Source organism: Eleginops maclovinus, chromosome 9 (assembly GCF_036324505.1).
Source record: "Eleginops maclovinus isolate JMC-PN-2008 ecotype Puerto Natales chromosome 9, JC_Emac_rtc_rv5, whole genome shotgun sequence".
In the NCBI taxonomy this organism is placed as follows: Eukaryota; Metazoa; Chordata; class Actinopteri; order Perciformes; family Eleginopidae; genus Eleginops; species Eleginops maclovinus.
Window position 1 is genome coordinate 28423746 of NC_086357.1, and position 27547 is coordinate 28451292.

General features: G+C 43.4%; 2 protein-coding genes and 1 long non-coding RNA gene across 6 annotated transcripts in view; 1 reads left to right on the forward strand and 2 right to left on the reverse strand.

The window, feature by feature from the left end:
- Window positions 1-1886: 1886 nt before the first annotated feature.
- LOC134869990 (E3 ubiquitin ligase TRAF3IP2-like) lies at window positions 1887-12783 on the reverse strand. The gene is made up of 11 exons (XM_063891981.1): window positions 12591-12783; window positions 11065-11153; window positions 8942-9205; window positions 8519-8857; window positions 8038-8080; window positions 7480-7541; window positions 6877-6974; window positions 6730-6798; window positions 5835-5951; window positions 5142-5216; window positions 1887-3788 (listed from the first exon to the last, which is right to left on the reverse strand). Exons 6-11 carry the CDS (start codon window positions 7532-7534, stop codon window positions 3642-3644), a joined length of 561 nt encoding a protein of 186 aa, XP_063748051.1. The 5' UTR covers window positions 7535-7541; window positions 8038-8080; window positions 8519-8857; window positions 8942-9205; window positions 11065-11153; window positions 12591-12783; the 3' UTR covers window positions 1887-3641.
- A 732-nt stretch (window positions 12784-13515) lies between these two features.
- The window catches only part of chd1l (chromodomain helicase DNA binding protein 1-like), a 16497-nt gene continuing 2465 nt past the window's right edge, over window positions 13516-27547 (reverse strand). For 2 of the 3 annotated variants that reach the window (XM_063891564.1, XM_063891565.1), the window contains 23 exons: window positions 27320-27426; window positions 26861-26966; window positions 26748-26779; window positions 26317-26398; window positions 26080-26242; window positions 25431-25586; window positions 24715-24807; window positions 24538-24634; window positions 22356-22429; window positions 22072-22182; window positions 21471-21585; window positions 21022-21175; window positions 20641-20818; window positions 20009-20154; window positions 18655-18818; window positions 18211-18410; window positions 18039-18137; window positions 17824-17894; window positions 16449-16563; window positions 15134-15242; window positions 14862-15062; window positions 14265-14346; window positions 13516-13768 (listed from right to left, as the gene is read on the reverse strand). In XM_063891564.1, coding sequence (XP_063747634.1) covers window positions 13646-13768; window positions 14265-14346; window positions 14862-15062; window positions 15134-15242; window positions 16449-16563; window positions 17824-17894; window positions 18039-18137; window positions 18211-18410; window positions 18655-18818; window positions 20009-20154; window positions 20641-20818; window positions 21022-21175; window positions 21471-21585; window positions 22072-22182; window positions 22356-22429; window positions 24538-24634; window positions 24715-24807; window positions 25431-25586; window positions 26080-26242; window positions 26317-26398; window positions 26748-26779; window positions 26861-26966; window positions 27320-27426 — 2778 coding nt within the window. In that variant the 3' untranslated portion in view covers window positions 13516-13645. Of the gene's footprint in view, window positions 13769-14264; window positions 14347-14861; window positions 15063-15108; window positions 15243-16448; window positions 17590-17823; window positions 17895-18038; window positions 18138-18210; window positions 18411-18654; window positions 18819-20008; window positions 20155-20640; window positions 20819-21021; window positions 21176-21470; window positions 21586-22071; window positions 22183-22355; window positions 22430-24537; window positions 24635-24714; window positions 24808-25430; window positions 25587-26079; window positions 26243-26316; window positions 26399-26747; window positions 26780-26860; window positions 26967-27319; window positions 27427-27547 lie in introns of those variants that run through there. The other variant, XR_010166447.1, reaches the window with a different exon arrangement.
- On the forward strand, window positions 16678-22444 carry LOC134869697 (uncharacterized). Of its 2 annotated transcripts, XR_010166449.1 has the most exons (4): window positions 16678-20175; window positions 20445-21280; window positions 21445-21602; window positions 21725-22444. It is a non-coding gene; the product is annotated as an uncharacterized LOC134869697 (long non-coding RNA). The 2 variants fall into 2 exon arrangements; XR_010166448.1 differs by having other exon boundaries at window positions 16678-21280.

A 27547-nucleotide genomic window follows, 5' to 3' on the forward strand; every position in this document is an offset into this window, starting at 1 on the left:
TTGGATGATCCAGAAGAGGATTGGGAGAATGGCATATGGTCAGATGAAACCAAAATAGAACTTTTTGGTAAAAACTCAACTCGTCGTGTTTGGAGGAGAAAGAATGCAGAGTTGCCTCCAAAGAACACCATACCTACTGTGAAGCATGGGGGTGGAAACATCAAGCTTTGGGGCTGTTTTTCTGCAAAGGGACCAGGACGACTGATCCGTGTAAAGGAAAGAATGAATGGGGCCATGTATCGTGAGATTTTGAGTGAAAACCTCCTTCCATCAGCAAGGGCACTGAAGATGAAGCGTGGCTGGGTCTTTCAGCATGACAATGATCCCAAACACACCGCCAGGGCAACGAAGGAGTGGCTTCGTAAGAAGCATTTCAAGGTCCTGGAGTGGCCTAGCCAGTCTCCAGATCTCAACCCCATAGAAAATCTTTGGAGGGAGTTGAAAGTCCGTGTTGCCCAGCGACAGCCCCAAAACATCACTGCTTTAGAGGAGATCTGCATGGAGGAATGGGCCAAAATACCAGCAACAGTGTGGAAACCTTGTGAAGACTTACAGAAAACCTTTGACCTCTGTCATTGCCAACAAAGGGTATATAACAAAGTATTGAGATGAACTTTTGTTATTGACCAAATACTTATTTTCCACAATCATTTGAAAATAAATTCTTTAAAAATCCTACAATGTGATTTCCTGGATTTCTTTTTCTCATTCTGTCTCTCATAGTTGAGGTGTACCTATGATGAAAATTACAGGCCTCTCATCTTTTTAAATGGGAGAACTTGCACAATTGGTGGCTGACTAAATACTTTTTTGCCCCACTGTATATAGGAGAGGACACTCAAACCTTTATGGGACACTTTCTGATATAAAGTCATACATTTACACCAAAACAAATCCACATTTTATGAGATAAAAACGTAGATATATTCTGATAAAGTTTTGCATTTATCAGAATCAGTTTTATTTACCAAGTAGGAAGAAGGAGTGCATACAGAGATAAGAGGAGCCAAAAGTGCAAAAAGCCTGTCCTTTAAATGTGTCTTGATGGAATTATTCTTCTTAGTTATTGCTACTTTAATAAAGCATATTCAGATCTTCTTCCATCCCTAAATGTTCAACATGCTGTTTTCACCTCGGCTGCTTCAGATCTCTCTGAGTGTGTCACCGCCTGATCTCACCACAAACCGGTTCAGCTGACCCGTCTCAACATGCGGAGTCTTCAGAAGCTGCACCCCACACACACACACACACGCACACGCACACACTAACACACACGCTCTGCAGGACTTCCTGTCAGTCTCTGCATCCGTCAGCTGTCAGAGGGTAAATACCTGACGGAGATGCAGCTCTCTCTCTGGAGCTGTCGCTGCAGGCGGAGTGGCTCTCAGGTCTCTGCACGTCCAGGCCCTCTCACTCTGATCCGTGAGTCCTTAGAGCTCTGGTTCCCAGTCCTAGTCTGCTGGTTCTATAAGACCCTCCTCTCTCCTCTGTGAATAGTCTCATGCATTTTCTCTTCTGTTAAACGCAAATGTTCCTACATGCAAACCACTCGTATAACTCCCCCTAAATACCAATGCATTTACACTCTACTTTTCTTCTGAGTGAAAAATACTGATATTAAGACTCACTTCTAGCCTGTTATTAAACGCATAATGAGACACTTAGCTCTGATAGTTCAGGGGGGTTCCCGTACGCACATCTCACTGAAGCCCTGACACATCTCCTTTTTCCTTTAAGGGTTAGGGTCAAACGCTGAAATCAAGCATAAAAACGGACCCTTTTTTACAAAGCGGCCTGCGTTTCTGTAAGAAATACAACTTGTTTCTTTAATGAAAACCAAATAATAAATCCCTTCCATTTCACAGAGTGAAAAAAACAACTGAAAATATGTTGATTCTTTTTCAGGATTTTTATTCTTTTAAAATGCAACAGTAACTCTGGATGTTTGCAATAAGAAAGGCTCTGTTCGCGCCTCATTCTGCAGATATACATTCATCAGATCTGTCCTCTATTTCACATTATTATAAACCTGCATTCACACTCAAAGTGTTCAGATGCTATAAATCATGCGCCATAAAATGTGCTTTTAAAGAAGTAAACTTCAGGATGGAAGTAAAGATACTAAACTGTGAGTAGCACCAGTAGATAAAAACAGGTCTGTTAAAAACTAAGAATGATTTCATTATAAAACGGAAACACAATATCCGTCCCAGAGTCTCACACATCTTTCAAAACTGTTTCATTATGTGATAAGTCGGCTCATCGTAGAAAAACCTCCAAAGATGTCAGTCCAGAAACGTGTCTGAAAAGAATGTGGAGTTTATTTTCTGCATTTATCATTATCTTAAATTATGGTTTGGTGAATAAAATATCAGATCATTTTAAATGTCCACGATATTCACTTTAATATAACACAGAGACAATCCAAAAACATGCAGAGCTGAGAGGCTGGAGACAGACGTATTCATTGATCAACTATTGAAACAGTTTGGATCGGTGAATGTACGTTTCAGTGAAATATGTGGAGAAGTTTATTTTGCGTTTGAGAGGTAATGTTGATTTATGTCAATATCCAAAGATATGCACTTTAATATAAAACAGTGAAAAATAGAGGCTGGAAAAGTGTAACGACATTTCTGCTTCAAACATTACGACTTCTGATTAGACGAGCAGTGAAAGCTCCCCTATAGAGAGCCGCAGGAACACGTCCTAAAACCCGGAAGTGAGAGAGCATTTTACAACTTCCGGTTCCCTCGTCTCAGAGTCAGAGGGATTTCTCCGTAGGATTTTGGAAAATAGTTCGAAATAAGGTCTGACGCTGACACAAGTTTCAGAGACGGATCACGTTTTGTTCTGCGACATTAAACACATCAGCAGTGACCTACAAAAATAAGTCATCCCTGTGGCGCTCTATTATCCTCCTCAGCAGCACTATATTCCAGGTCTCAGATATATCCTGTCTCTGATTGGCTGAAACCCCAAACAGATCCCATAACCCCCTCTGTTTCAGCCCTGCTCCTGAAGAGCTGATTCTGTGACTGTAGCTTTAAATGCTAATGAGCTGCTGCTGGCCACGCCCCTCTGAGAGCTGATTGGTTTAAAAAAACACAAAGGTGCTTTAGGAGGAGATCCATGTGATAAGGGGGGGGGAGGGGGGGATTACCTTGGTTGGTTATTGGCTAATGGTTGCACAACCCAAAAAAACATAGTGACATCACAAAGTAACCAAATCTGATAAGCTGATTTTTAGATAGGTTTTTAAAGAGATGGATCAGCAGAAAAAGATTGGGGGGGTCTTTGTCCCTAAGCCTTTTAGAATCTCTGAACTCAGAGGGGACACATGTTTATGGATAAAACACATGGAAAAGTGGATTTTGCATAAAAAAGAGACCCTTAAAAATAAAAAACGTGAAAAAGAAGAAAATGTGGATAAAAGTCTGAAATGCACGAGTCAAAGGTCCAGGGAGTGTTCCCCTGTCGCTGCAGCTCTGCTCTCCTCAGCGCTGGATCTCCTCTGTGACTGATGTGGACTGACAGGCACTCTTACGTCACATCCAGGTGAGAGGTCAGCGGATTTACACTAAAATCAAAACCTCCTGCTCGAGTCTCTCCGGAGAGCAGAGAGTCTTTGAGTCTCCGGGTCAGATAGGGATGGAGACGATGGTGGGCAGCTCTCCGATCTGAGGAGGGTTGTACTTCTCGATCCTCATCAGGCGCCGCAGGATGTCGTCGCGGTGCAGCGGCCACTCGTAAACATGTGTGTTCTGCAGCCAGTTCGGGACGTGACACTGAGAACAGCAGAAAGACAAAGGGCTGAGGTTAACACAAGCTGGAGAGAATTTTGCTCTATGACTAAAATACGACAGTAATAATCCTCTGGTGGATTTAAAAACAGAGGTAGCTAACAAGAGTCTAAATGAGACGACTGAACGTCATCACATCCAACGTTAGCCTCCTTTAGCTTAGCGGTGGTGACGTGAAGTCATGTGACCGTGCTGTAGTTCCTTTATAGCCCAACATTAGCCACCTTTAGCTTAGCGGTGGTGACGTGAAGTCATGTGACCGTGCTGTAGTTCCTTTATAGCCCAACATTAGCTTCCTTTAGCTTAGCGGTGGAGACGTGAAGTCATGTGACCGTGCTGTAGTTCCTTTATAGCCCAACATTAGCCTCCTTTAGCTTAGCGGTGGTGACGTGAAGTCATGTGACCGTGCTGTAGTTCCTTTATAGCCCAACATTAGCCTCCTTTAGCTTAGCGGTGGTGACGTGAAGTCATGTGACCGTGCTGTAGTTCCTTTATAGCCCAACATTTGCCACCTTTAGCTTAGCGGTGGTGACGTGAAGTCATGTGACCGTGCTGTAGTTCCTTTATAGCCCAACATTAGCCACCTTTAGCTTAGCGGTGGTGACCTGAAGTCATGTGACCGTGCTGTAGTTCCTTTATAGCCCAACATTAGCCACCTTTAGCTTAGCGGTGGTGACCTGAAGTCATGTGACCATGCTGTAGTTCCTTTATAGCCCAACATTAGCCACCTTTAGCTTAGCGGTGGTGACGTGAAGTCATTTGACCGTGCTGTAGTTCCTTTATAGCCCAACATTAGCCACCTTTAGCTTAGCGGTGGTGACGTGAAGTCATGTGACCGTGCTGTAGTTCCTTAATAGCCCAACATTAGCCTGCTTTAGCTTAGCGGTATAGCCCAACATTAGCTTTTAACTTCAGAACTGAACCTAAAATATACAATTTGTTAAGATTTGTAATACATAAAAACAGTCTTAAAAATGTTCATTATTATAGATTACATTAAAAATAGAATCATGATAGGTGCGATGATTTAAGTATCATAAAAACATAACATATTACTCCCTGGGAGTTTTAAACTTCTGAAAGTCTTTATCAAGTGTTCACATTTCAGTTCTGGAAATGCATGCAAGTTAGCACAAGTTCAAAAACACAGTACCTCATCTGCATATTTAGCCATAGCATCTCAGAGAACTACAGTATGAAGAAGTGGGGAGGTTTCCTGGTGATCTCTGCTAGTTAATATGTCACCCTGTGCCCCCCTCCCTGTAAATTCCTCACATGATTGAGACCCTGTGATTTACAGTGAGTGTTATCAGCTGTATCTGTCAACAGCAGACTCACCTTCTTAGCCCCGGGGAACACAATGGGAATAAACCTGAAGTTCTTGCTGCCGTTCTGGATGAACTCATTCTGGAGCTGAGGAGGAAACACGATCAAAACGAGAATTAAAGCTGCAGGTGGCGCTGTCACTGATGCTCTGTATGGATGGCCATCAAAATGTTAAATATAGCTTGTTCTCCCTCCACTTACAGCCTTATCGTTTGAGCTACAGACTATTCCTTCATAATGTAGCATTACATTAACACTGGCTGATTCCCTTCAAAAATCAAAGTGCTCCGATCTACTCTCCAAGAGACACTCCTAAAAGGTTGCGTTCCAGGTGGGTGGGTTTTTTGTACAGCTCATTCAGCTGGATATGTTTACCAATTTCAAGTCGATCGGTGAGAGGTGTGGCCTTTCAAAAACCTCAGACGATGTTCACTTATAAAAGGGCCAACAAAAAGGTGTGTTCTCCTTTCTCTTACGACTGCATCGTTTGAGCTACTGACTCTTCCTTTGCAGTATAGCTTCACATTACACATGCCGTTAATCAAAGTTGTCCGATGTATTCTTACGAGGAGTTTGTAAAAGTGTGCAGAAAATACAGGAAAAACAAGCATTATTCAAGATGGCCGACTTCCAGTAAGGCGGGGCTAATGACAGCCAATTAGAAACAGGCCGACTCCCGATATGAAACCTGAGTATGGTTCGGACCTGTTTGTGGATGTAGACGGTGTTGAAGGTCCTCTCGTCGTTCTCCAGCCCCCCCATTGAGGACGTCACCGTCTCGTAGTATTTGGGACTGATGATGATGATGATCAGGTACTCTTTCTGAGGGGGGGGGTAAAAAACGTCTTGTTAGCTCGACCGGTTAAGGACATGTCCTCATTCCTAAACTGCTTCATAAAACATGTTGGATCTAACTGAAAAGCACCCAAGTCCCAAGTCTTACAGTTCAGTCCCCAAGTCTTAAAGTTGAGTCCCAGGTCTTAAAGTTAAGTGCCAGGTCTTAAAGGTGAAAGTCCCAAGTCCACTTTCAAGTCTTGAGTCTCAAGTCTTAACCTTCAACTCTTAAAAAGGTGCAGTCGTATCCCTCAGGTCTAAAGTCACAAGTCCTAACCATACAGTCTTGAATCTCACGTCTTAATCTTGAAGTCTTGAGTCACTTTTAAAGTCTCAAGTCGTACTTCAGGTCTCAACCCTTAAGTTGCAGTGTTCAAGTCTACGGTCACAAGTCTTACCATTTAAGTCTCACGTCTTATTTTCAAGTGTCCAGTCACAAGTCTCAAGCAGGTATCAAGTCTTAACCTTGAACTCTTAACCAAGTCAAGTCTCATTCTTCAGGTCTAAAGTGTTTACCATCAAGTCTTAACCTTTCAGTCTGAGGTCACAAGTCTCAAAGCCTCAAGTTTAAATCTTCAACTTTCAAACAAGTCTCTAATTGGATCTTTCAAGTCTTAAGTCTTAAACTTCAATTCTCAACCAGGTCTCTCTAACTCTAAATTCAAATGTAAGTCTCAAGTCTGAACCTTTAAGTCTCAAAACAAGTCTCAGGTCCTAAAATTCACAAGTCCTTCTGAAATGTTGAGTAGCTCGTTAAGCTCGTTACCTCACTGAGGTAGCGCTCCATGAAGTCGATCTTACTGATGCTCCTGAACTGCTGCTCAAAGATATCGATCTGAAACCGAAACAGAGACGTTATTATAAACATCCAGCAGCTCGGTAATACAACATTCAAATAAAACTTTATACGCACGTGTGTGTCGAAGCCGTTGTGTCGCAGCAGAGCCACGAAGTTGATGATCTCGTTCACATGCTTATCGTTGTCTGCTTCATACGTGACGAAAACCCTCCCTGTGTCAAAGAGCATGGTGTTATAATAACAAGGAGCATTATTAATCTGTAAATAATCTATAGATATAAATCATGTGTAAATCATCTATACATCATCTGTATGTAATCTGTTATTAATCTGTTATTAATCTGTATATTAATCTGTTATTAATCTGTAAATAAACTGTAAATAATCTGTATGTAATCTGTTATTAATCTGTAAATAATCTGTAAATAATCTGTAAATAATCTGTAAATAATCTGTTATTAATCTGCAATAAATAATCTATAGATATAAATCATGTGTAAATCATCTATACATCATCTGTATGTAATCTGTAAATAATCTGTTATTAATCTGCAATAAATAATCTGTAAATCATCTGCAATAAATCATCTGTAAATAATCTGTATGTAATCTGTATATTAATCTGTTATTAATCTGTAAATAAACTGTAAATAATCTGTATGTAATCTGTTATTAATCTGTTATTAATCTGTAAATGATATGATGTTTAACACTCACTCTGCTCCAGAGAGAGCGGCATGCTGTGAGGCTGCTTCTCTTTAGCCGGGGCCATGTGGCCTCTGCAGGAAATACGTTTTCAATCATTAGCAACACGAGGGGATATGATCTGATATTACACATGAGATATTACTATATTTACACATCAAAGAATCCACATACCTTTCATAAATTCAGAGGTAAAATGAGCTGATCTTTTTTAATGTATTGTGATTATTTATTATGCTTTAAATTCACATATTTCCCTTTTGAATTGCTTCTTGTCTTCTACATTCATTTAATATAAATACATTAAATCGTATAAAATGGTAATCATAAGCTCACTTAACAAATATACAGACCACAAATATAAAGGTAAAAAACAAGTATTAAACTTTATTAAAAAAGCAAAATATAAATTGGTAAAATTAATTAGAATCCACACTATAAGGAAACTAGCAGCAACATCTCATCACCCTTCATAAACTGCTGCATTAAAGACAACCTGCGCAGTGTTGGTCAGACTCCTGTGATGCAGAATTATAAAAAATATATATTTATTTAGTCATAAAAACTCACATCTGTGAGAACCCAGCTCCAGGGAGTCGGCCGGCGCCGGGATCTGAACAGAAGACAGGGATGGTAAAGCATTTTACTTTGATAGAAAACTTTATATATTGGACATATCCTGAATATTACAAAGCGGTCTAGACCAAAATCATAGTAGAGAAGAAATAGAGCCAGATTTCCCAGAGGAATATTTCTGATTAGTGATGCTGAATAAATAAAGTGAATATCCTATGTGTTGTTTGGCTGATGCCCGGAAATTCCCTCTGGTTTTTGGGGAAGAAATACAGTTTTGCTGATCTGTAAATAAATACAAATTATCATAAGAATATCCATGAAGTAGGATTAGCTTTTGGGTTTATCTTTCCTGTAGTGACATCACTAGGGAACACTCCAACACATTGTACGTGATAGGCTAAGGGGGTGGGACATCTCTAAGTGGTTGACCAATCACAACAGAGCCGACTTCTTCCATAACACATAGTGGACTCACAGTAGGGATTGTATGCAGGGTGGTGGGGGAGCCAGGGTTTGGGGCCCCTGAAGACATCTGGGGGACTCTGGGCGCAGCAGGCGACCCCCTGTGGAGCGCAGGAGTACGGGGACAGGGTGTGGTAGAACAGGTTCCCGGAGGGGGGGTTGGAGCACAGAGACAGCGGCTGCTCCAGGCTACTGCTGCCTGACCCAGGCAGGGACACAAACTTGTACCCCGACAGGAAGCTCTCTGCGGGGGAAGGGCTACTGGTGTACCCCCCCGACCAGCCACTGGAGAAGCTGGGGTGCACCCAGGCGGCAGGGGGGGGGCGTCTGGCTGGGGAAGGGCGTGGGCTGGCTGTAAGGTGAAGGTTATTATTATAGAGCATTTCAGACACAGAGGCAATTCAAAAGAGCTCGGATTGAAAAGAGGGAGGCGGACCTGAGGCTGTATCCGGGGGGGAGGCTGTGGGGGGGCTGGTAGCAGCAGGAGCTGGCGGGGGGGAGGCTGTGTTTCAGGTCCTGCCTCTGGGTGCTGCACAGGGAGGCATCGGGGGAGATGGGGTGAGGGTTTGCGTCGAGATGGGGGGAGTCGGGGTGAGGGTGTGGGTCCATATAGGGGGCGGCGTCTCGCTCCTCGGAGCTCATCGTCTCATCGTCCTCCTCAGGAGCGTTGAGGTGAGATCTGCTCAGCTGCCTCACGTGACTGACAGGAAACACAACAAGCAACATCAAGATATACACCTGATCATCAGCAGGAGAGAACTCTTTAAAGTAGAGACTCTACATACTGATATACACCTGATCATCAGCAGGAGAGAACTCTTTAAAGTAGAGACACTACATACTGATATACACCTGAACATCAGCAGGAGAGAACTCTTTAAAGTAGAGACTCTACATACTGATATACACCTGATCATCAGCAGGAGAGAACTCTTTAAAGTAGAGACACTACATACTGATATACACCTGAACATCAGCAGGAGAGGACTCTTTAAAGTAGAGACACTACATACTGATATACACCTGAACATCAGCAGGAGAGGACTCTTTAAAGTAGAGACACTACATACTGATATACACCTGAACATCAGCAGGAGAGAACTCTTTAAAGTAGAGACACTACATACTGATATACACCTGAACATCAGCAGGAGAGGACTCTTTAAAGTAGAGACGCTACATACTGATATACACCTGAACATCAGCAGGAGAGAACTCTTTAAAGTAGAGACGCTACATACTGATATACACCTGAACATCAGCAGGAGAGGACTCTTTAAAGTAGAGACTCTACATACTGATATACACCTGAACATCAGCAGGAGAGGACTCTTTAAAGTAGAGACACTACATACTGATATACACCTGAACATCAGCAGGAGAGGACTCTTTAAAGTAGAGACTCTACATACTGATATACACCTGAACATCAGCAGGAGAGGACTCTTTAAAGTAGAGACTCTACATACTGATATACACCTGAACATCAGCAGGAGAGGACTCTTTAAAGTAGAGACTCTACATACTGATATACACCTGAACATCAGCAGGAGAGGACTCTTTAAAGTAGAGACTCTACATACTGATATACACCTGAACATCAGCAGGAGAGGACTCTTTAAAGTAGAGACACTACATACTGATATACACCTGAACATCAGCAGGAGAGGACTCTTTAAAGTAGAGACTCTACATACTGATATACACCTGAACATCAGCAGGAGAGGACTCTTTAAAGTAGAGACACTACATACTGATATACACCTGAACATCAGCAGGAGAGGACTCTTTAAAGTAGAGACACTACATACTGATATACACCTGAACATCGGCAGGAGAGGACTCTTTAAAGTAGAGACTCTACATACTGATATACACCTGAACATCAGCAGGAGAGGACTCTTTAAAGTAGAGACTCTACATACTGATATACACCTGAACATCAGCAGGAGAGGACTCTTTAAAGTAGAGACGATACATACTGATATACACCTGAACATCAGCAGGAGAGGACTCTTTAAAGTAGAGACGCTACATACTGATATACACCTGAACATCAGCAGGAGAGGACTCTTTAAAGTAGAGACGCTACATACTGATATACACCTGAACATCAGCAGGAGAGGACTCTTTAAAGTAGAGACGCTACATACTGATATACACCTGAACATCAGCAGGAGAGGATCTTTAAAGTAGAGACGCTACATACTGATATACACCTGAACATCAGCAGGAGAGGACTCTTTAAAGTAGAGACACTACATACTGATATACACCTGAACATCAGCAGGAGAGGACTCTTTAAAGTAGAGACACTACATACTGATATACACCTGAACATCAGCAGGAGAGGACTCTTTAAAGTAGAGACTCTACATACTGATATACACCTGAACATCAGCAGGAGAGGACTCTTTAAAGTAGAGACACTACATACTGACATACACCTGAACATCAGCAGGAGAGGACTCTTTAAAGTAGAGACGATACATACTGATATACACCTGAACATCAGCAGGAGAGGACTCTTTAAAGTAGATTGCTCTGGTTATGACTCACCTGTTGGTTGCTGGTTGAGTGACAGCTGGCAGCATCATTGATCCTCCTCCTCACGTCCATGGGCTTCCTGTTTACGCTGCATCTGAAATCTGTGGAGGACTTTAAATTAATGCTAATAAAACTGACGATGCAGAAAGAGAGCAGCACTCTTACGTCAGCCCACGCTCTGCTGCTGGTTTAACCATCAAAGTCCTTCCCACTCACTGGGGGATTTCTCGGGGTGTTTGGAGGTTAAAGCTCAGATGATAATATGTGGGAATACGGAAGTGATGCAGTGATGGAAAACCAAACCACAAAACTTCCAGAACATTAAAATACGTCTCTTCGACGACACGTTTAAAGAAGGTGAAGGCTTTATATTTCCTGCAGTTACAGCCGTTATAACTGGACCCATGAAAACACCAGAACTACGGAAGCCCTGAAGAGACCGTTGATAACATTTCATTGCAATTAAATTGTGCAACTAATTCAAGTCTTTACCTTTCACGAATTAAACATTATAAACCAGGAGCACGGGCTATTCATGTCGTTATACTGAAACATAACGAGGTGTTTATAGCGGGATCTTTTCATCAAGATACTGACACTATAATCTAACGTAATACTCAAAAGCCAATATCTCTTCATCTTTACATGTATGACCATCAAGAAATCAACATGTATTACCATGTTGTACTAGGGAAACACGTTTGAACTTTGGCTGTGCAGGGCTTCCGTACCGGCCCCTGTGGTCGCTTTGTTAGTTATGAGATTATCTCCGAACAAAACACGTTTTTCCTCGAGATAATGGAAGGATTATTAGCAGGGAAAACAGCAGGTTGAGTTATGGCCATACAGGGCTTCCGTACGAACCCTGTAGACTTCCCATTGGAAATTAAATAAGTGAAGGATTAAAAAAAAAAGCCAATTAAGACAGAAATGTGTTTTAAAGGCCGTCTTTAATATCACTCCTCCATGTACAACACCGCTACTGAACATCATGTAGGTCTTACAAAACTCAGTTGAGGAGTGTGTACCGGCCTACACACACCTGACAGTTCCTGTAAACACACACACACACACACACACACACACACACACACACACACACACACACACACACACACACACACACACACACACACACACACACACACACAAGCATTTTTCATGAAGCTGACCTAGATATATATCCGTTTCACTTTTGTGCTGACTTCATGCACTTTGAAATAAAAAATACACCTCTGATTATTATCTACACACACACACACACACACACACACACACACACACACACACACACACACACACACACACACACACACACACACACACACACACACACACACACACGCACACTGCATACAACAGCATTACAACACAGAGGTTCCTTAAAAGTGTTTAGAAATACAGATTAACCAGCTTAAATCAGTCTGTGTTCTCCTACAGGTGTTATAGAAACACACATTCACTTTTGGAATATTATACCAGTAATTTAGTCGAAGTTAAATAATCAGTTGTGTAACTTTAAGAGCTCGCGGACTCACCTCTGCAGGTAAACTCCTCCTGAAGCGACCCAGCCACCGTCAGGATTGCACTTCAACACCAGGAAACCTCGCACAAACAAACCCTGGGAGATTCTATTAAAGTGAAGGTGTGTTTAACGTCTGCTCCGCGAGACACGGGGGGTGACTGACGGAGGGAGCGCTCGGTTCCTCGCTTTGAGGCTGAAGACCCGCCCCCCCCCCCGCTGAGAGGCTCCACCTGCAACCGGAGAGCAGGGCTGGTCCGCGGCTGTCTCAGTGCAGGGGGGGGAGAGGGGCACCAGGGGGGGGTGTTAAAATTGTAGGAGTGGACTGAAGGATACATTTCTCACTCCAAGGCACTTTAACTTTTCTTCTCGACAGAGCACTCCCTGAAAAAAGTTCAATCTCTAATTCTCTCCAAGAGTTCACGGATATCAAATGTTCCGCAGTGTGTCCATGCAGTGGGTTTTTACCACACCATATTACGTTTGCATCTAATTTGACTACTGCTACTAAAGTTTGAACTACTTAAAGAATGTTTCATATGAATTATATTATTTATATTTCCCAATTTGTGAAGAATAGAGTCTATCTAATCTAATAATTACTTGAATGTCTTATTTTCAATCTTCAGTTGTGCATTGTACTTCATGTATGTGTTGTTATCATTAAGCATGTTTTCCTTCTTGTTTTGTGCATTTTATTTCACCTTAAAGATTTACTCTGTTATATTCATTTAATACCGTCTCTCGTTGCTGAAAGTTTTTGATGAGCAGGTGTTTTAAAAACGTTGTTATTATACGTTGCATAACAGATGACATAACGTGTTGTTTCTGTGTGTGTGTGTGTGTGTGTGTGTGTGTGTGTGTGTGTGTGTGTGTGTGTGTGTGTGTGTGTGTGTGTGTGTGTGTGTGTGTGTGAGAGAGTCAACAGTAACCGGGCAGAGTCAACAGCAGAGTGTTTGTTTTATTTTCTTCTCCTCATGTTTTCATGAATGATTACAATATATTTCCGGACATGATTCCAGTGGCTGAGTTTCCTGACGCAGAGCTATGCAGCTTCAGACGCAGTAAGGATCACAGCAGCGGGTGTGTGAACGGGGCCGTGTCGACTCTGCTCTGTTTGCAGAAACACGACTCGATCCAGAGCTTCTGCACGACGACGGCCTGGGGGTAGCGGCTCTGCAGGTCCTGCAGCTCCTGTTCCACACACCACGACAACAACAGCAAACATTGTTATTGTGCTTTTACTGCATGCTGTCATTATCCTCTGCTTCTGCATGAAGGCTTTAACTGTGTGAGCGCTTCCCCTCAGCTTTCTGCTTCACTACAAGATTAACATAGAAAAACAACATTTCCTGTGATCTCAATAAACGGATCGAATGAAGCCGAAATAACTCCATCCTGATGATGAGGATAAGCCACGAGTCTGAAGTAGAGCTTTGTGTGTCTGCAGTTTGGATCGAGTCTCTGTTCACACACACACAAATATTTCTAAATATTCTGCATTTTAAAATGCTATTCACTTGCAGTTTAATATGCAATAACTTGTTCATTATGCAAACCACAGACAGCCTCAATAGCCTGCATCCTGACTCAACGTCTGTGTCTGCCTGTAATCTCACATCTTCATGTTTTGTGTGAACCCTCAGAGAAGGTGTAGATTATCAGAACCGATCCTCAGAAACACACCGACCTGTGTTTGGACGCTGCTCTCCACCTCGGCCACGATGTGCGTGACCTCCGGACTCATGATCTCTTCCTCGTCTCCGTCATACGTGATCTGCAGCTAAGGAGCGCTGAAACTTCACAACACACTGTAAACACAGCTCATGTCTGTCCTTCCCTGCAGTGCTACGTGTTTCACATACACTTTAAAGTATGATCCTAGGAACGAAAGTGGTTTCAAAAAAAGTCAAAAAGATTTACTGCAGTAATAAAACGAACAGCGAGACGTAGTCATTAAAGAAACGTCAGATATTTAAAATGTTTTAAAAACAGACGTTAAAAACCCTTGAAAAATGTAATAAAACTACCTTAAAACTTGGCTTCTTTTTTTTGAACGGGACTCTCTCTGTGGATAAATATCTCACAAAAAAGATATGAAATGTCGTCATTATTAGAAATATAATCTAAAATGTCCTAAATTTATTTGAAGAAAATCCCAGAAAACTCATAAAGAAACATCGTGGTAATAAAGTGTGGAGAAGTACCTCGTTAAAAATACATCACAAAACACAACAGAAACATCAGCGCCAAACTATATATTTAACCAAGCTGCGATGAAGGATATGTGATGAGGTAGCGGGCCAGCCTCTTCCTCTCTGACGCCGGCAGGTTGTAGAAAAACACCCGGACCCCCCTCATGAAGTCTGGCAGCGCCGTGGGGCCGGAGGGAGCGCTTGTTTCTGCATCGTCACTGAACCGGGTGGAGTCAGGGGAGGATGAAGAGGGTGCAGAGGAGGCGGAGCTCTTTGCTCGGCTGTGGTAATATCTGCAGGGGGCGTTGAGGAGGAACGTGATGAAGGATTACCTGAGGAGCATTCAGACGTGTTGAAAGGATACATGAAGGTGTTGACGCCACGGCAGGACAGGTGTTTCCTGATCAGACGCTCCGTGCCGTACCAGTTGAAGCCTTTGGTGGAGTGACCGATGCGAGGCAGATGCACGCTCGCTGTGTGGGAAGATATAAATCATGGGGGTTAGCGAGAGGCCTGCAGCCACGGCTTCTCGAGTCTGTCGGTCCAAAGCCCAACATTTTGATACGATATAAGACAGAGAGAAGAAATGAATGCTGAATCCATTTAGTTGGATTATTAAGTCAACGGATCAAAGCAGAACATTTGCCCCAAATTTGTCTTAAAAGCGTGAATAAAATGTCCAAAAAAATCAGTACAGAAATGTGCGTCCCAGGGTCTCGAAGTCCAAGGTGATGTGTTTAAACGTCCAAAGATATTCACTCTGATATATAAAACAGAAACAGACTTCAGAGACGTTTTGCATCAAATAAATGTGACTAATCTGTCCAAAGAGCTCAGCGTGGTTTTTCTGTCGATCAACTAATCGATAAGTCGCCTTTTCTTTGCAGATCTAAAGAAAATGTTTAAAAATGGCCCAAAAAATGTCTGCAAAGTCTGTGGTCAAAAGTCTGGGAATGTACCTTTTGCATCGTGTACTTTAAGTATGTTTGGATGACGAAACGTTTTGAATACAGGACTTGTTGTTACGGGGTATTCTACCCTGTGGTATTAGTGCTTTAAGGGCAGTAAGGATCACAGCCCTTGTTCCTCCTCTGCCCCCGCTCCTCGTGAGCTGCGACTGTCACTGCCGTTGACTGTGAGCGGACCCATCTCCGCTCAGCTGCAGGCGTTACGATTCCTCTCATATTTGAAATAATTGCTTCTGTGAGATTCCTCCGTGCGCGTTGAGTGACGACATCCTGCAGAGCTCGTCAGGCGAGTATAAAATAAGACGCTCCTCTTTGTCCTCACACGGGAGGAATTTTCAGCAGGTGTTATCGGCAGGTGAGACGACTGTTAAAGGAGAAGAGCCTTTCACTCTGCAGAGAAACAATGTCGACTCATTGATCGTTGATTACCCTTCTCCTGCAGAAGTCTCTGAAGTCTGTTCGTCTCTAATGTGGGGATTTTCCCTGACTGTATGTACACTTATTAATTATAGTTATTAAATCTAGAAAATAATCTTTGAATTGATTTCTTAAATGTTTTTTACTGGATTGAATTATTTATGTTTTAAATCCTACATAAACACATATTTGTCTCTAATATTCTGTAAAGGCTTTTTATGTTGAACATTACAAAGCAAAGTTTATTTAAAAATATATGAAATCATTGAATTAATATCGAGTGCTTGTCGGTACCCTTGAGTCTCTTGGCCGCAGCGTAGATCTTCTTCAGCCCTTCGTCCACAGCCGAGAGGAAGATGCCCGACAGTCTGTTGTCTCTATCTCTCTGCTGCGCCACGATCAGAGCCAACTGACAAACAGGAAGTAGAACAAACAGCAACACAGTTTATCTGAGGACACATCAGTCCTGTCACCACACAGCGACCAGAACAACTCCTGTAGAGAGGAGGAGGAGGAGGAGGAGGAGGAGGAGGAGGAGGAGGAGGAAGAGCTTATCTCTGAACCAGCATCAGGTCCAGCTTGTTTCACTTGTAAAAAGGACATTTTGCACAAAATTACGACTTTTTTTCAAGATTTCTGAAGATCTAAGAAAGACTCCATTTTTTTAACGTACAATTTTAGAAATCTCACTTTGAATTTTTCCCTCAAATTCAGACTTTTTTCTAGAAATTAAAATGTTGTTCTGACTGAAGATTATCTGAAAATCTCACAATTCTGACTTTTTCTCAAAATCAGATTTGATCCTGAAAATCTAAAACTTTTTCTCAACATCTCAGAACTCTTCAAAAGGTGCCACAGAACGCACCCATCTGGTATATGAAGTGTTCTGACGTCCACAAGAAGGTATTTCACTTTGGTTGATCCAAAAAAGGTCCAGATGCAGTTTTACAGACCCATTTACTACCCTATGATTTGGTCCTAGAACTAAACGAGCTGAATTGTCTCATTTAAATAATGATGACGAGCTCTGCTCTGATTGGCTGGTTCACAAGTAGCAGTCCATGGCTGCCTCAGAGCCCACAGAAGTAAGTGAAGTTAGCTAAACTGTGAGAAGGAACCATGGAGGCTGTTGGCATCAACCTCACAGTCTGAGACTCTATCGGAGGAGGGAACCGATGATCTGAAGAACAGCCAGTTGGTCGGAGATTGGAGAGCAGCGTTACGGAGTGGTGAGTGTTAGCGTTAGTGTTTCCAGCAGCTGGTGTGTGCAGATGTGGGGCTGGAGGACCGTGTGTGACGTCACACACAGGGAGTGTTGTAATGCGCCCGTTGTACCGCTCTGATGCATATTCAAGATTTGCACGTGAAGGAGGAAACACGGTGTTTGAGGTTCACGGTATGTCAGCTCAGTGATCCGAGCTCTCCTTATTCCACTCTGCCAACGTGAATACAGTTTTACATTCTGTGGCTCCTTAAAAGCTTTTCTGAAATTTCTAAATTCTGACTTTTTCTCAAATATTGAGTTTTTCTTAATATCTCAAAATTCTCTGAACATCTCAATAATGTTAGCCTTTGCAGACCGTTGACATGCACTATCACCTTAAGCATACTAAAGGAGATTGAACGCCACAAAGAGAAGAATAGGGCCTCTTTAACCAACAGGAAGTACCTGATCCTGGCCGTCCAGTCTGGACTGTTTGTCGTCGATGGGAAAGAGCAGCACATTCCCCAGCTCCAAATCTGAAATGAAACACATTTTGGATTCAATTCCAGTTTGACAGCAATGGTACAAAGTACATTCACTTTTAATTCCCTGGAAGTGGAAGCTCTCGGTACGTCTTCCTGGTTATTGGCCTGATTGATTTTCTAATATTACTCCCTTACCTTTCATCTTGCCAGCCAACTCGTACTGTTTCCTGGGTTCATCTGATCTCACCTCCAGAGCCGTGAACAAACCCCCCCGACCCCAGCGCCCCGAGTCATCTGCACATGGAGCAGAGCGTTCAGAAACACAAGACAAACCGATGAAGACGTGCTGCTCTCTTCCTCTTCATACCGACACAGTGGACGATGATGGCGTCCCCCCGAGCGGCGTGGGGATGGGTGACGTCTCCGAGGACGTAGCGGATCGCCAAGCTGTCAGAATCTGTGGAGGAAATACTGCCGTTATCTTCCTCGTCCTCCTCCTCCTCTTCCTCACTGTCTACAGACAGCAGGCAGCGGGATCTGTAGCCAGAGGACTCCCACCACGCCATCCTGCACCATGACAGAAGTACAGGAGGAACCGGGTCAGAATGACAGATAAAGGGCTGAAACTAACGATCATTTATGTCAAAACTCAGACGATATTCACTTTAATATCATTATAACCAAAAACACATTCAGAAACCATTGACCTCCAGACCAGAGGACAGGAAGTGAGGAGATGCTGAGTCATGTCAGAGTGAAGGACTCATTCCTGCACCTCTCTATAGACGCACAGGTTGATCGAAATCTTTACTTTTTCTTGTGTTTCTTCTCCTGCTGCCTCTTCTCCTCTTCCTCCTGCAGTTGGGCTCTCTTTGCCGCAGCTTCCTCCCTCCTCTTCTTCCTCAGCTGCAGCTCATCTTCACTCAGAGCCTTCCTCTTCCTCACCGGCATCCCGAGAGCGGCCGACAGAGAGACCTGGAGACAACGGAGGGAATCAAACCGGTGTTTGCAGCCCTCTCTGTGTGGACTGATGCCATCATTTATAGTCGTGTGTGTTGTTTGATTGAAAGTTAGTGGGTCCTTCATCCTGCAGCGTCCAAAGTGGCATCACTCTTCAACCTGGAGAGCGGTGCTATTGAGAATGAGATCCTCACACTAAATAATGACACTGAGCTCAAATCAAGAGACCTGACACAAAGGTCCAATTCTGGAATCTAATGCAGAAAGAGAAGTGCCCCAACCTCAGACACACTGCAAAGAAGTTGACTGCACCTTTTGGATCAACATGTTTGTGTGAGTCTGCCTTTTCACATATGAACATCATTAAGTCAAAATACAGATCCACCAGGACTGATGACCACCTTGCGGCCTGCTTACGGCTGGCAGCTCCTACTGTCCGGACTATGAGAGACTAGCCTCCTCCTCTCAGTGCCAGAAGTCCCACTAAGGTAGAGAACCACTTTTCCAACTTGAATTAGGCATTGTATTAATTGGGTTGTTACGCTATGGCTTTCGATATGGCTTGGTAGATTTCGACACACTATCAACTTTAAAAGTAGATCTTGGTTCAAAAAAGGTTGGGCACCCCTGCTGTATACTGTACCCCGTCAGTAAAACACAAACTATAAGAGATCAGTGTGTGAACCATTGAACAAGCTACGGGTGTGTGTGTGTGTGTGTGAGCTTCTTCAGTGGGTTTCACTGCGACCACCATGCCCTAAATAGAGTGTGTTTACCGGACGAAGTGCCACAACCGCTGCCCACTTTGGAGAACTGAAAGATAATCATCTCCCCAGAGCGTCATCATTATCGTCTCTACGACAAGCAGCTGTCAGAGGTTCAACCAAGTTTAAGCGCTCTTTATTTTCAGAGGCTGAAGTGCAGCACTACCATCATTCTGCTTTTCAATTAAAGAGGCCCCATTCTCCTTTCTATAGCGTTGCCTCTCCTGTAGTGTGTTCTGTTGGTTTTAGTGCATGTAAATGGTCCGCTGAGGCTAGAATCCCCCTCCCACCCCCGCTTGAAACACCTCCGTTGGATTCCTTTGTTTACTTCCGGGAACATAGTGACATCACTCGTTTGATTAGTGCTCCAACACGGGACCTCTCTAAGCTGACCAATCAGAGCAGGCTGTCCCGATCATGTGAAAAGAAAGACAGTCTTACTCCGGCTTTGTGTCTGAGCGCTCGTCCCTCTCCGACGGCTCTCTGAAACTCGTCCTGCTGATCCTCCAGGAGACGCTGGAAGCTGGTCTGGTCCTCAGCGCTCGGGTCCTTACTGTAGTCCCGCCCCTCGAAGAAGTACATGTGGTCTGCAGAGGAGAACAGGGAGGGTGAGGCTCTCCTCACATATTCAGGACTGTGAACCCTGTGTTTTCAAAGCACCTGAACATTCTATCACATTTTATTTGATTACTTTGAAACAGTTGTTTTATATTTCTTTTTGAAATTAAGTTAAAGTTTTCTTTTTGCACGATTTTTATTTTCATCTATGTTTTGATATGATTTCCATTTTGGAACTCTTTTATTTAGACCTCTTCTTTTATATTTCAGTTTCTTATTTTATTTGAATGTTTATGCTATTTCTTTTTATTTTTATTAGATTTTATTGAATGAAGAGAAACCAAATGTCACAGAGGTTGTTGACACCCCAGAAAAACAGTGTGTCACGCTGTTGACCTCAAACCGGGTTAAATACTCAGATTCATCTTGCATGTAATGGGCTTTGAGCACCAAGCGCTGTATAAATAACACGTATTATTATTAAATATACAGAGTGATTAAAGAGATAACCCTACTCTGTTTGTCAGTTTCCTCCTCCTCCTCTTCCTCTTCCTCTCTGACAGTTCTGAAGTCTTCCTCCGCCCACTGACCGTCACGAGACGGGCCGAGGATCTTCTCCAGTTTCACTTCCTGCACCGAGCTCTCTTCCGATGACAGGAGCTTATCTACCCCGAACTTCAAGATCTCGCTGAGCTGCAGGAAACCCCAGAGAGACGAGCAGCGGAGATAAGAGGCAGAGAAGAGGAAGCAGTGATGCAGGATTCAGAGAAACACTGACAGCTCACTCATATTCCATTCTTACTCTGGATATGACGGCTGATAGTGGTCATCATATTCTGCCTAGCTAATATTTGATGTGCTGATCCTGTCAGGTTCTGTGTTGTTGTGTGAAGTACCTGCAGCCCTGCAGCCGCGGACTGAGCCTGGTCCATCAGAGAGAAGCGTCCCTCCTCTATCACCGTGTTGGTGAGGTGCAGCTTAGAAACCGCCCGGGAATACATGATCTCCTCCACCGAGTCTTTGGCCAGGAGCCGGATCACCTTCACAGGCCTGGAACAAAACAAAGTTAGGGATGAGAAGGCTCTCCAGCTGTTGGACCCTGAAGGCAGCACCTCCCTGGTCCAATGGGATTTCTCCATCCGATTTTGTTTTAATGTGTGTAAATATTTTTGCCCCCTCATCTGGCATTTTGAGACTTTTGTTTTCTTAAAATATATAAATATATATATTCAAGCATTTCTTAAGATCTTTTATATAATTCTTTGAAATATATGTTTTAATAATAAATCAATATAAATGATTTTTTATTATTACTTTAGACATGAACACATTTAGCAACGTTCACCTGTTCTGCCCGATGCGGTGGCAGCGAGCAGCCGCCTGCAGGTCGTTCTGAGGGTTGAAGTCACTGTCCATGAAAATGACCGTGTCAGCAGCTGTGAGGTTCAGACCCACACCCCCTGCAAACACAGATCAGGTATCAATCACTCACCTGTTTACTTACTCACAGTGACACGCTGAGACAGGAAGTCAGGCTTCTCTATCTGGAGAGCGTGCATGATGCTGCAGCTCTTATCTGACACATCTCTTCCTCTGAAGCAGCTGCAGATTCAGATCCTGATGCTCACTTATTGCACAAGATGACTCTGTTATCTACAAACCTGTCAGACTGCTGTCTAAAGAAGAAACACCCCCCCTGCTGCACCTTTAAATCACTACAGGAACTCAGTGAGACACAAGGAAACCTGCCTCAGTTGTGTCTGTGAGGAAATTCTATTTAAGAAGCTGCTGCAAAAATGAAAGACTTCAAATCTCAAACAGATTAGATTACCGCTCCAGATTGGAAGGACTGAGAGCTGCATTTAAGGAGGGATCATTTGCATTAAAAGCTATAATATTTATAATAACTTCTCCCTCCTGTGAGTGGTTGAGCATTCCCTCCTCACCTGCTTTCGTGCTGAGCAGGAACACAAAGATGTGTTTGCTGCTGAAGTTCTTCACCGCCAGATTCCTCTCCTCCCCGCGCACCGACCCGTCCAGACGCTCGTAGCTGAAACCTGAACACAAAGACTTTATTCAGCGCCTTTCTGTGGAGAAAAATGAAAATTAAATTCTTTATCTTTGCTTTTAGAGAGGAGATTCAGTACACTGCAGGTGCTGGCCTATTGGGGTTCAGATATTGAAGGTGTGTGTCAGTGAGAGAAACAGGAGACAGGTGGAGTGTGTTCACCTCTGTACTCCATGTAGTCCTGCAGGATGTCCAGCATCCTCGTCATCTGAGAGAACAGCAGCACCCTGTGGCCCCTACACACACACACACACACACACACACACACACACACACACACACACACACACACACACACACACACACACACACACACACACACACACACACACACACACACACACACACACACACACACACACACACACACACACACACACACACACACACACACACACACATTAGATAGCTGGATGGATGGATGGACAGACGGATAGATGGATAGATAGATAGATGGATAGATGGATGGATGGGTGGATGGATGGATGGACAGACGGATAGATGGACGGACGGATAGATGGGTGGATAGAGGTACTTTATTGATCCCAATTTGGGAATTGTTTTCGTTGCAGCAGCATAAAAACAAGGCAATATACAGTGGGGAGAACAAGTATTTGATACACTGCCGATTCTGCAGGTTCTCCCACTTACAGAGCATGTAGAAGTCTGTTAATTTTATCATAGGTACTCTTCAACTGTGAGAGACGGAACCTAAAACAAAAATCCAGAAAATCACATCGTATGATTTTTGAGTCATTTATTTGCATTTTACTGCAGGACATAAGTATTTGATACATCAGAAAAACAGAACTTAATATCCGGTACAGAAACCTTTGTTTGCAATTACAGAGAGCAGATGTTTCCTGTAGTTCTTGACCAGGTTTGCACACACTGCAGCAGGGATTTTGGCTCCATACAGATCTTCTCCAGATCCTTCACGTTGTGGGGCTGTCACTGGGCAATACGGACTTTCAGCTCCCTCCAAAGATTTTCTATTGGGTTCAGGTCTGGAGACTGGCTAGGCCACTCCAGGACCTTGAGATGCTTCTTACGGAGCCACTCCTTAGTTACCCTGGCTGTGTGTTTGGGGTCGTTGTCATGCTGGAAGACCCAGCCACGACCCATCTTCAATGCTCTTACTGAGGGAAGGAGGTTGTTGTCCAAGATCTCGCGATACATGGCCCCATCCATCCTCCCCTCAATACGGTGCAGTCGTCCTGTCCCCTTTGCAGAAAAGCATCCCCAAAGAATGATGTGTCCACCTCCAAGCTTCACGGTTGGGATGATGTTCTTGGGGTTGTACTCATCCTTCTTCTTACTCCAAACACGGCGAGTGGAGTTTAGACCAAAAAGCTCTATTTTTGTCTCATCAGACCACATGACCTTCTCCCATTCCTCCTCTGGATCATCCAGATGGTCATTGGCAAACTTCAGACGGGCCAGGACATGCGCTGGCTTGAGCAGGGGGACCTTGCGTGCGCTGCAGGATTTTAATCCATGACGCCGTAGTGTGTTACTGATGGTTTTCTTTGAGACTGTGGTCCCAGCTCTGTTCAGGTCATTGACCAGGTCCTGCCGTGTAGTTCTGGGCTGATCCCTCACCTTCCTCATGATCATTGATGCCCCACGAGGTGAGATCTTGCATGGAGCCCCAGACCGAGGGAGAGTGACCGTCATCTTGAACTTCTTCCATTTTCTAATAACTGCGCCAACAGTTGTTGCCTTCTCACCGAGCTGCTTGCCTATTGTCCTGCAGCCCATCCCAGCCTTGTGCAGGTCTACAATTTATCCCTGATGTCCTTACACAGCTCTCTGGTCTTGGCCATTGTGGAGAGGTTGGAGTCTGTTTGATTGAGTGTGTGGACAGGTGTCTTTTATACAGGTAACAAGTTCAAACAGGTGCAGTTGATACAGGTAATGAGTGGAGAACAGGAGGGCTTCTTAAAGAAACACTAACAGGTCTGTGAGAGCTGGAATTCTTACTGGTTGGTAGGTGATCAAATACTTATGTCATGAAATAAAATGCTAATTAATTATTAAAAATCATACGATGTGATGTTCTGGATTTTTGATTTAGGTTCCTTCTCTCACAGTTGAAGAGTACCTATGATAAACAGTACAGACCTCTTCATGCTCTGTAAGTGGGAAAACCTGCAAGATCGGCAGTGTATCAAATACTTGTTCTCCCCACTGCAATTACAATAAAATAAAATAGCATTTAAAAAGGAAGTCAAAAATATACATTTCGGACAAAAACTCAATCAAAATATAAAGCAGGATATTATTGGGCTTGGATTTCAAAATGAAAGTCTAACACTAATGTAATGAAAGGTAGATGACTGACTCTCTGTGGAGGTGCATCAGCATGCTGTCCAGCAGGCAGAGTTTCCCGCTCGCCTCCACCAGATGCTCGCCCATCTCAAAGGGCTCCGGCTCCACCCCTGAGCAGAGAAACGGGAGGAGAGGATGTAGTTTATTCAATAAATCTCTATTGCCTGTCTTCATTCCTCGTCAGTCTCACCATCAAACAGGTACGGGTGGTCCACGCACTTCCTCAGGTTCATCAGGATGTTCAGCAGCCGGTTCCTGCTGCCCTGATCGCCTCCAAACGCCTCTGAGACACAGGCATGAGGGTGGGAAAACATACTGATAACGTTTACGTACAATGCACCAAGCAGAGAGTGACCAATTAATTATCCAATCTCATTTATCAGGCATTATATTGTTTGAAATAAGAAGGAATGACTGTGAGGAAACTCCAATCTGGATTTGAGGTAATCAGAAACAGTGACTACATACACATGCACTAAATATATAACAAATATTCAGTGTTTCTGCAAAAACACAATAAATCCTACTTAAATTTCACATGGCAAAGTAATCCCTTTAGGATGTCAAAATAAGGACAAGTCTAGGCGAGCTCCTGTTGTTCGTCTCTGCGTGCAACAGCAGTTTTTGATTTATCCAGAAGTGTTAGACCGTGCAAACACAGCCTCCCACTTTTGATCCCTTTAATCGTCTTTTTGAAAAGCTCTGTGATATTTATGCATATTCAAAAACAGGTTGATATCCCAGTCTTGTTAAAAATGTGTGTGTTTGTTCCTTTATTATTTGGGCCATGCATAAACCAGATCCCACATATCGAAATAAAACTATTCTACATTCAAAAGAAGGTCTTCAGAATTTCAGAGACGCAGTATATCTATCAGTCTGTGATCCACAGTGCAGAGGGCTCACCCAGGTCCTTCATCAGAACCGCTTTGTAGTATTTCTTCTGCAGCGCTGACATGCCGTGGTACACCAGCAGCTCCGTCTTCCTCGGCAGATCCACGGCCACCTCGGACTTCACTCTGCGGAGCAGGAAGGGCTCCAGGACGCTCTGCAGCTCGGCGGCTGGGAGACAGATTCAAAGGACTGATCATCCTTGTTCTGAGTGGATTATTCTGCTAAACATCTTTCAAAACCTTTCCGTCAATAGGAGGAATGATTGGATACGTATGACGAGGCATTGTAGTTTTAAAAAGATGAATATGAAGGCGGGGGAACGTTCGGACAGAAGAGTCTGAGGTTTGTTTTTACACGGAAAAACGTGGATATTTTCTGAGACGAACCAAACTGAACGAGGAGTTTCCTTCTGGTCAATCAAATCAATTCAGACAATTCCATCAAAGAAATCGTTTTTTCAGGAAATGAATAAATCTTTGTTCTGAGAAGAATCAGTTTCATTATTTTAATGTGCCTTTAATCTTCATTTACCGGTTTGATAAGTGAACCTCTTTCATCTTTGAGAATATTAGTTGTTTGGTTTTTTATTTCCCTCTCCCAAAGCTCGGTAATGAGGTTTTGTTGTTTTCAGCACAGACACTAACAAGAAGTCATATTGTACCCAGAGCAGGTTGGCTTCGCACGTTGGCGTATTTGCTGCAGAAGTCGTCCGTCTCCTCGGCGCTGAACACGGCGGGCTGGATGAAGCTCAGCAGGGAGTACAGCTCCTGCAGGTTGTTCTGGATGGGCGTCCCCGTCAGCAGCACCCGGAAACCCACCGAGAACTACAACACAAAATAAAGATACAGTACTTTTGGTGTAAATAATAAAGAACCAGGCGACAGCTGCAGATCAGTACCTGCGTCAGAGTTCTGTGCAGGAGAGCATTCTGGTTCTTCAGTCGGTGAGCTTCATCCACTACCAGCACCTTCCACTTCCACCTGAGCAGAGCGGGGAATACAGTACATCTGTTTCTTGCATGAAAGCTAATCATAATAGAGGTTTGGAAATGAAATGAAATAGAGATGGGGGGATAGTCCGAGGAGAAACTCAGAATTCACAACTCTTCTTTTATTTGCAAGAAAAAACTTTATTGAAAAAACTTTATTGAAAAAAGTTCAGGACGGGATATTTAAATGTGAAAGCTCAGATCATACTACAGGTTTTACATTTAAATATCACCTCCTGAACTTTTTTCAGATTTAGATTTGGAGGGTATGTTTCCCACTTTAGTCTTGGATCAAATCTACATCTTCTCAGAGTATTTAGTGACTTCTTATTCAGACTCACCGCTTCAAGAAGGAGGAATCATTGAGACACAGCTGTAACGGAAAGCGTTGAACATGTCAGTTTCAACACTTATCGGGTGGCTTTTCTATAACAGATAGATATTATCCCCAGACCTCGTAGGTGGTGAGCAGAACGTGGAAGTCCTGGGTTTCTCTCTGGAGCTCAGCCCGTCTCTCTTTGTCTCCTTTGTAACACAGCACAGTGAGAGAGGGAGCGAAGCTGCAGACAGACACACGTTAAATATGTAGTTTATATTCTGAATAAAGCATCCATTCAACTGTTTGGATCTGGGTTCATGTTGCGTGCACCGATGCATCAGCCGTGCAAGGAGGCTTTTAGAAGTGTGTGCTAATTGAGATGAAGACAGTTCATGTTTCTAAATACAGTTTTGTTCGAGTCACTGGCAAAAAAAGGGGAGCAGACAGAAGTAAAACAACAAGAACTGTCAACATATATTAGAAGATACGGTTTACTTCACTGACCCAGAAGCAGCAGGTTAAACCATGTATCACATAATAAAGGGAAGATGAAACAGAACACCTTTTTACTTCATATCAATAATGTGGCTTTACCTCTGCAGCTCGTTCCTCCAGTTCTCCATGACGGACAGCGGGCTCAGAACCAGAAACGGACCGGTCTGCCCGAGAGACCCGGACATGAAGACCAGCAGAGAGATCGTCTGCAGGGACCACATTAATGTTACATTGAAATATATTTAATATCCATTACATATACTGGTTATAATGGGAGCTGATGGATCTTACTGGTTATAATGGGAGCTGATGGATCTTATTGGTTAT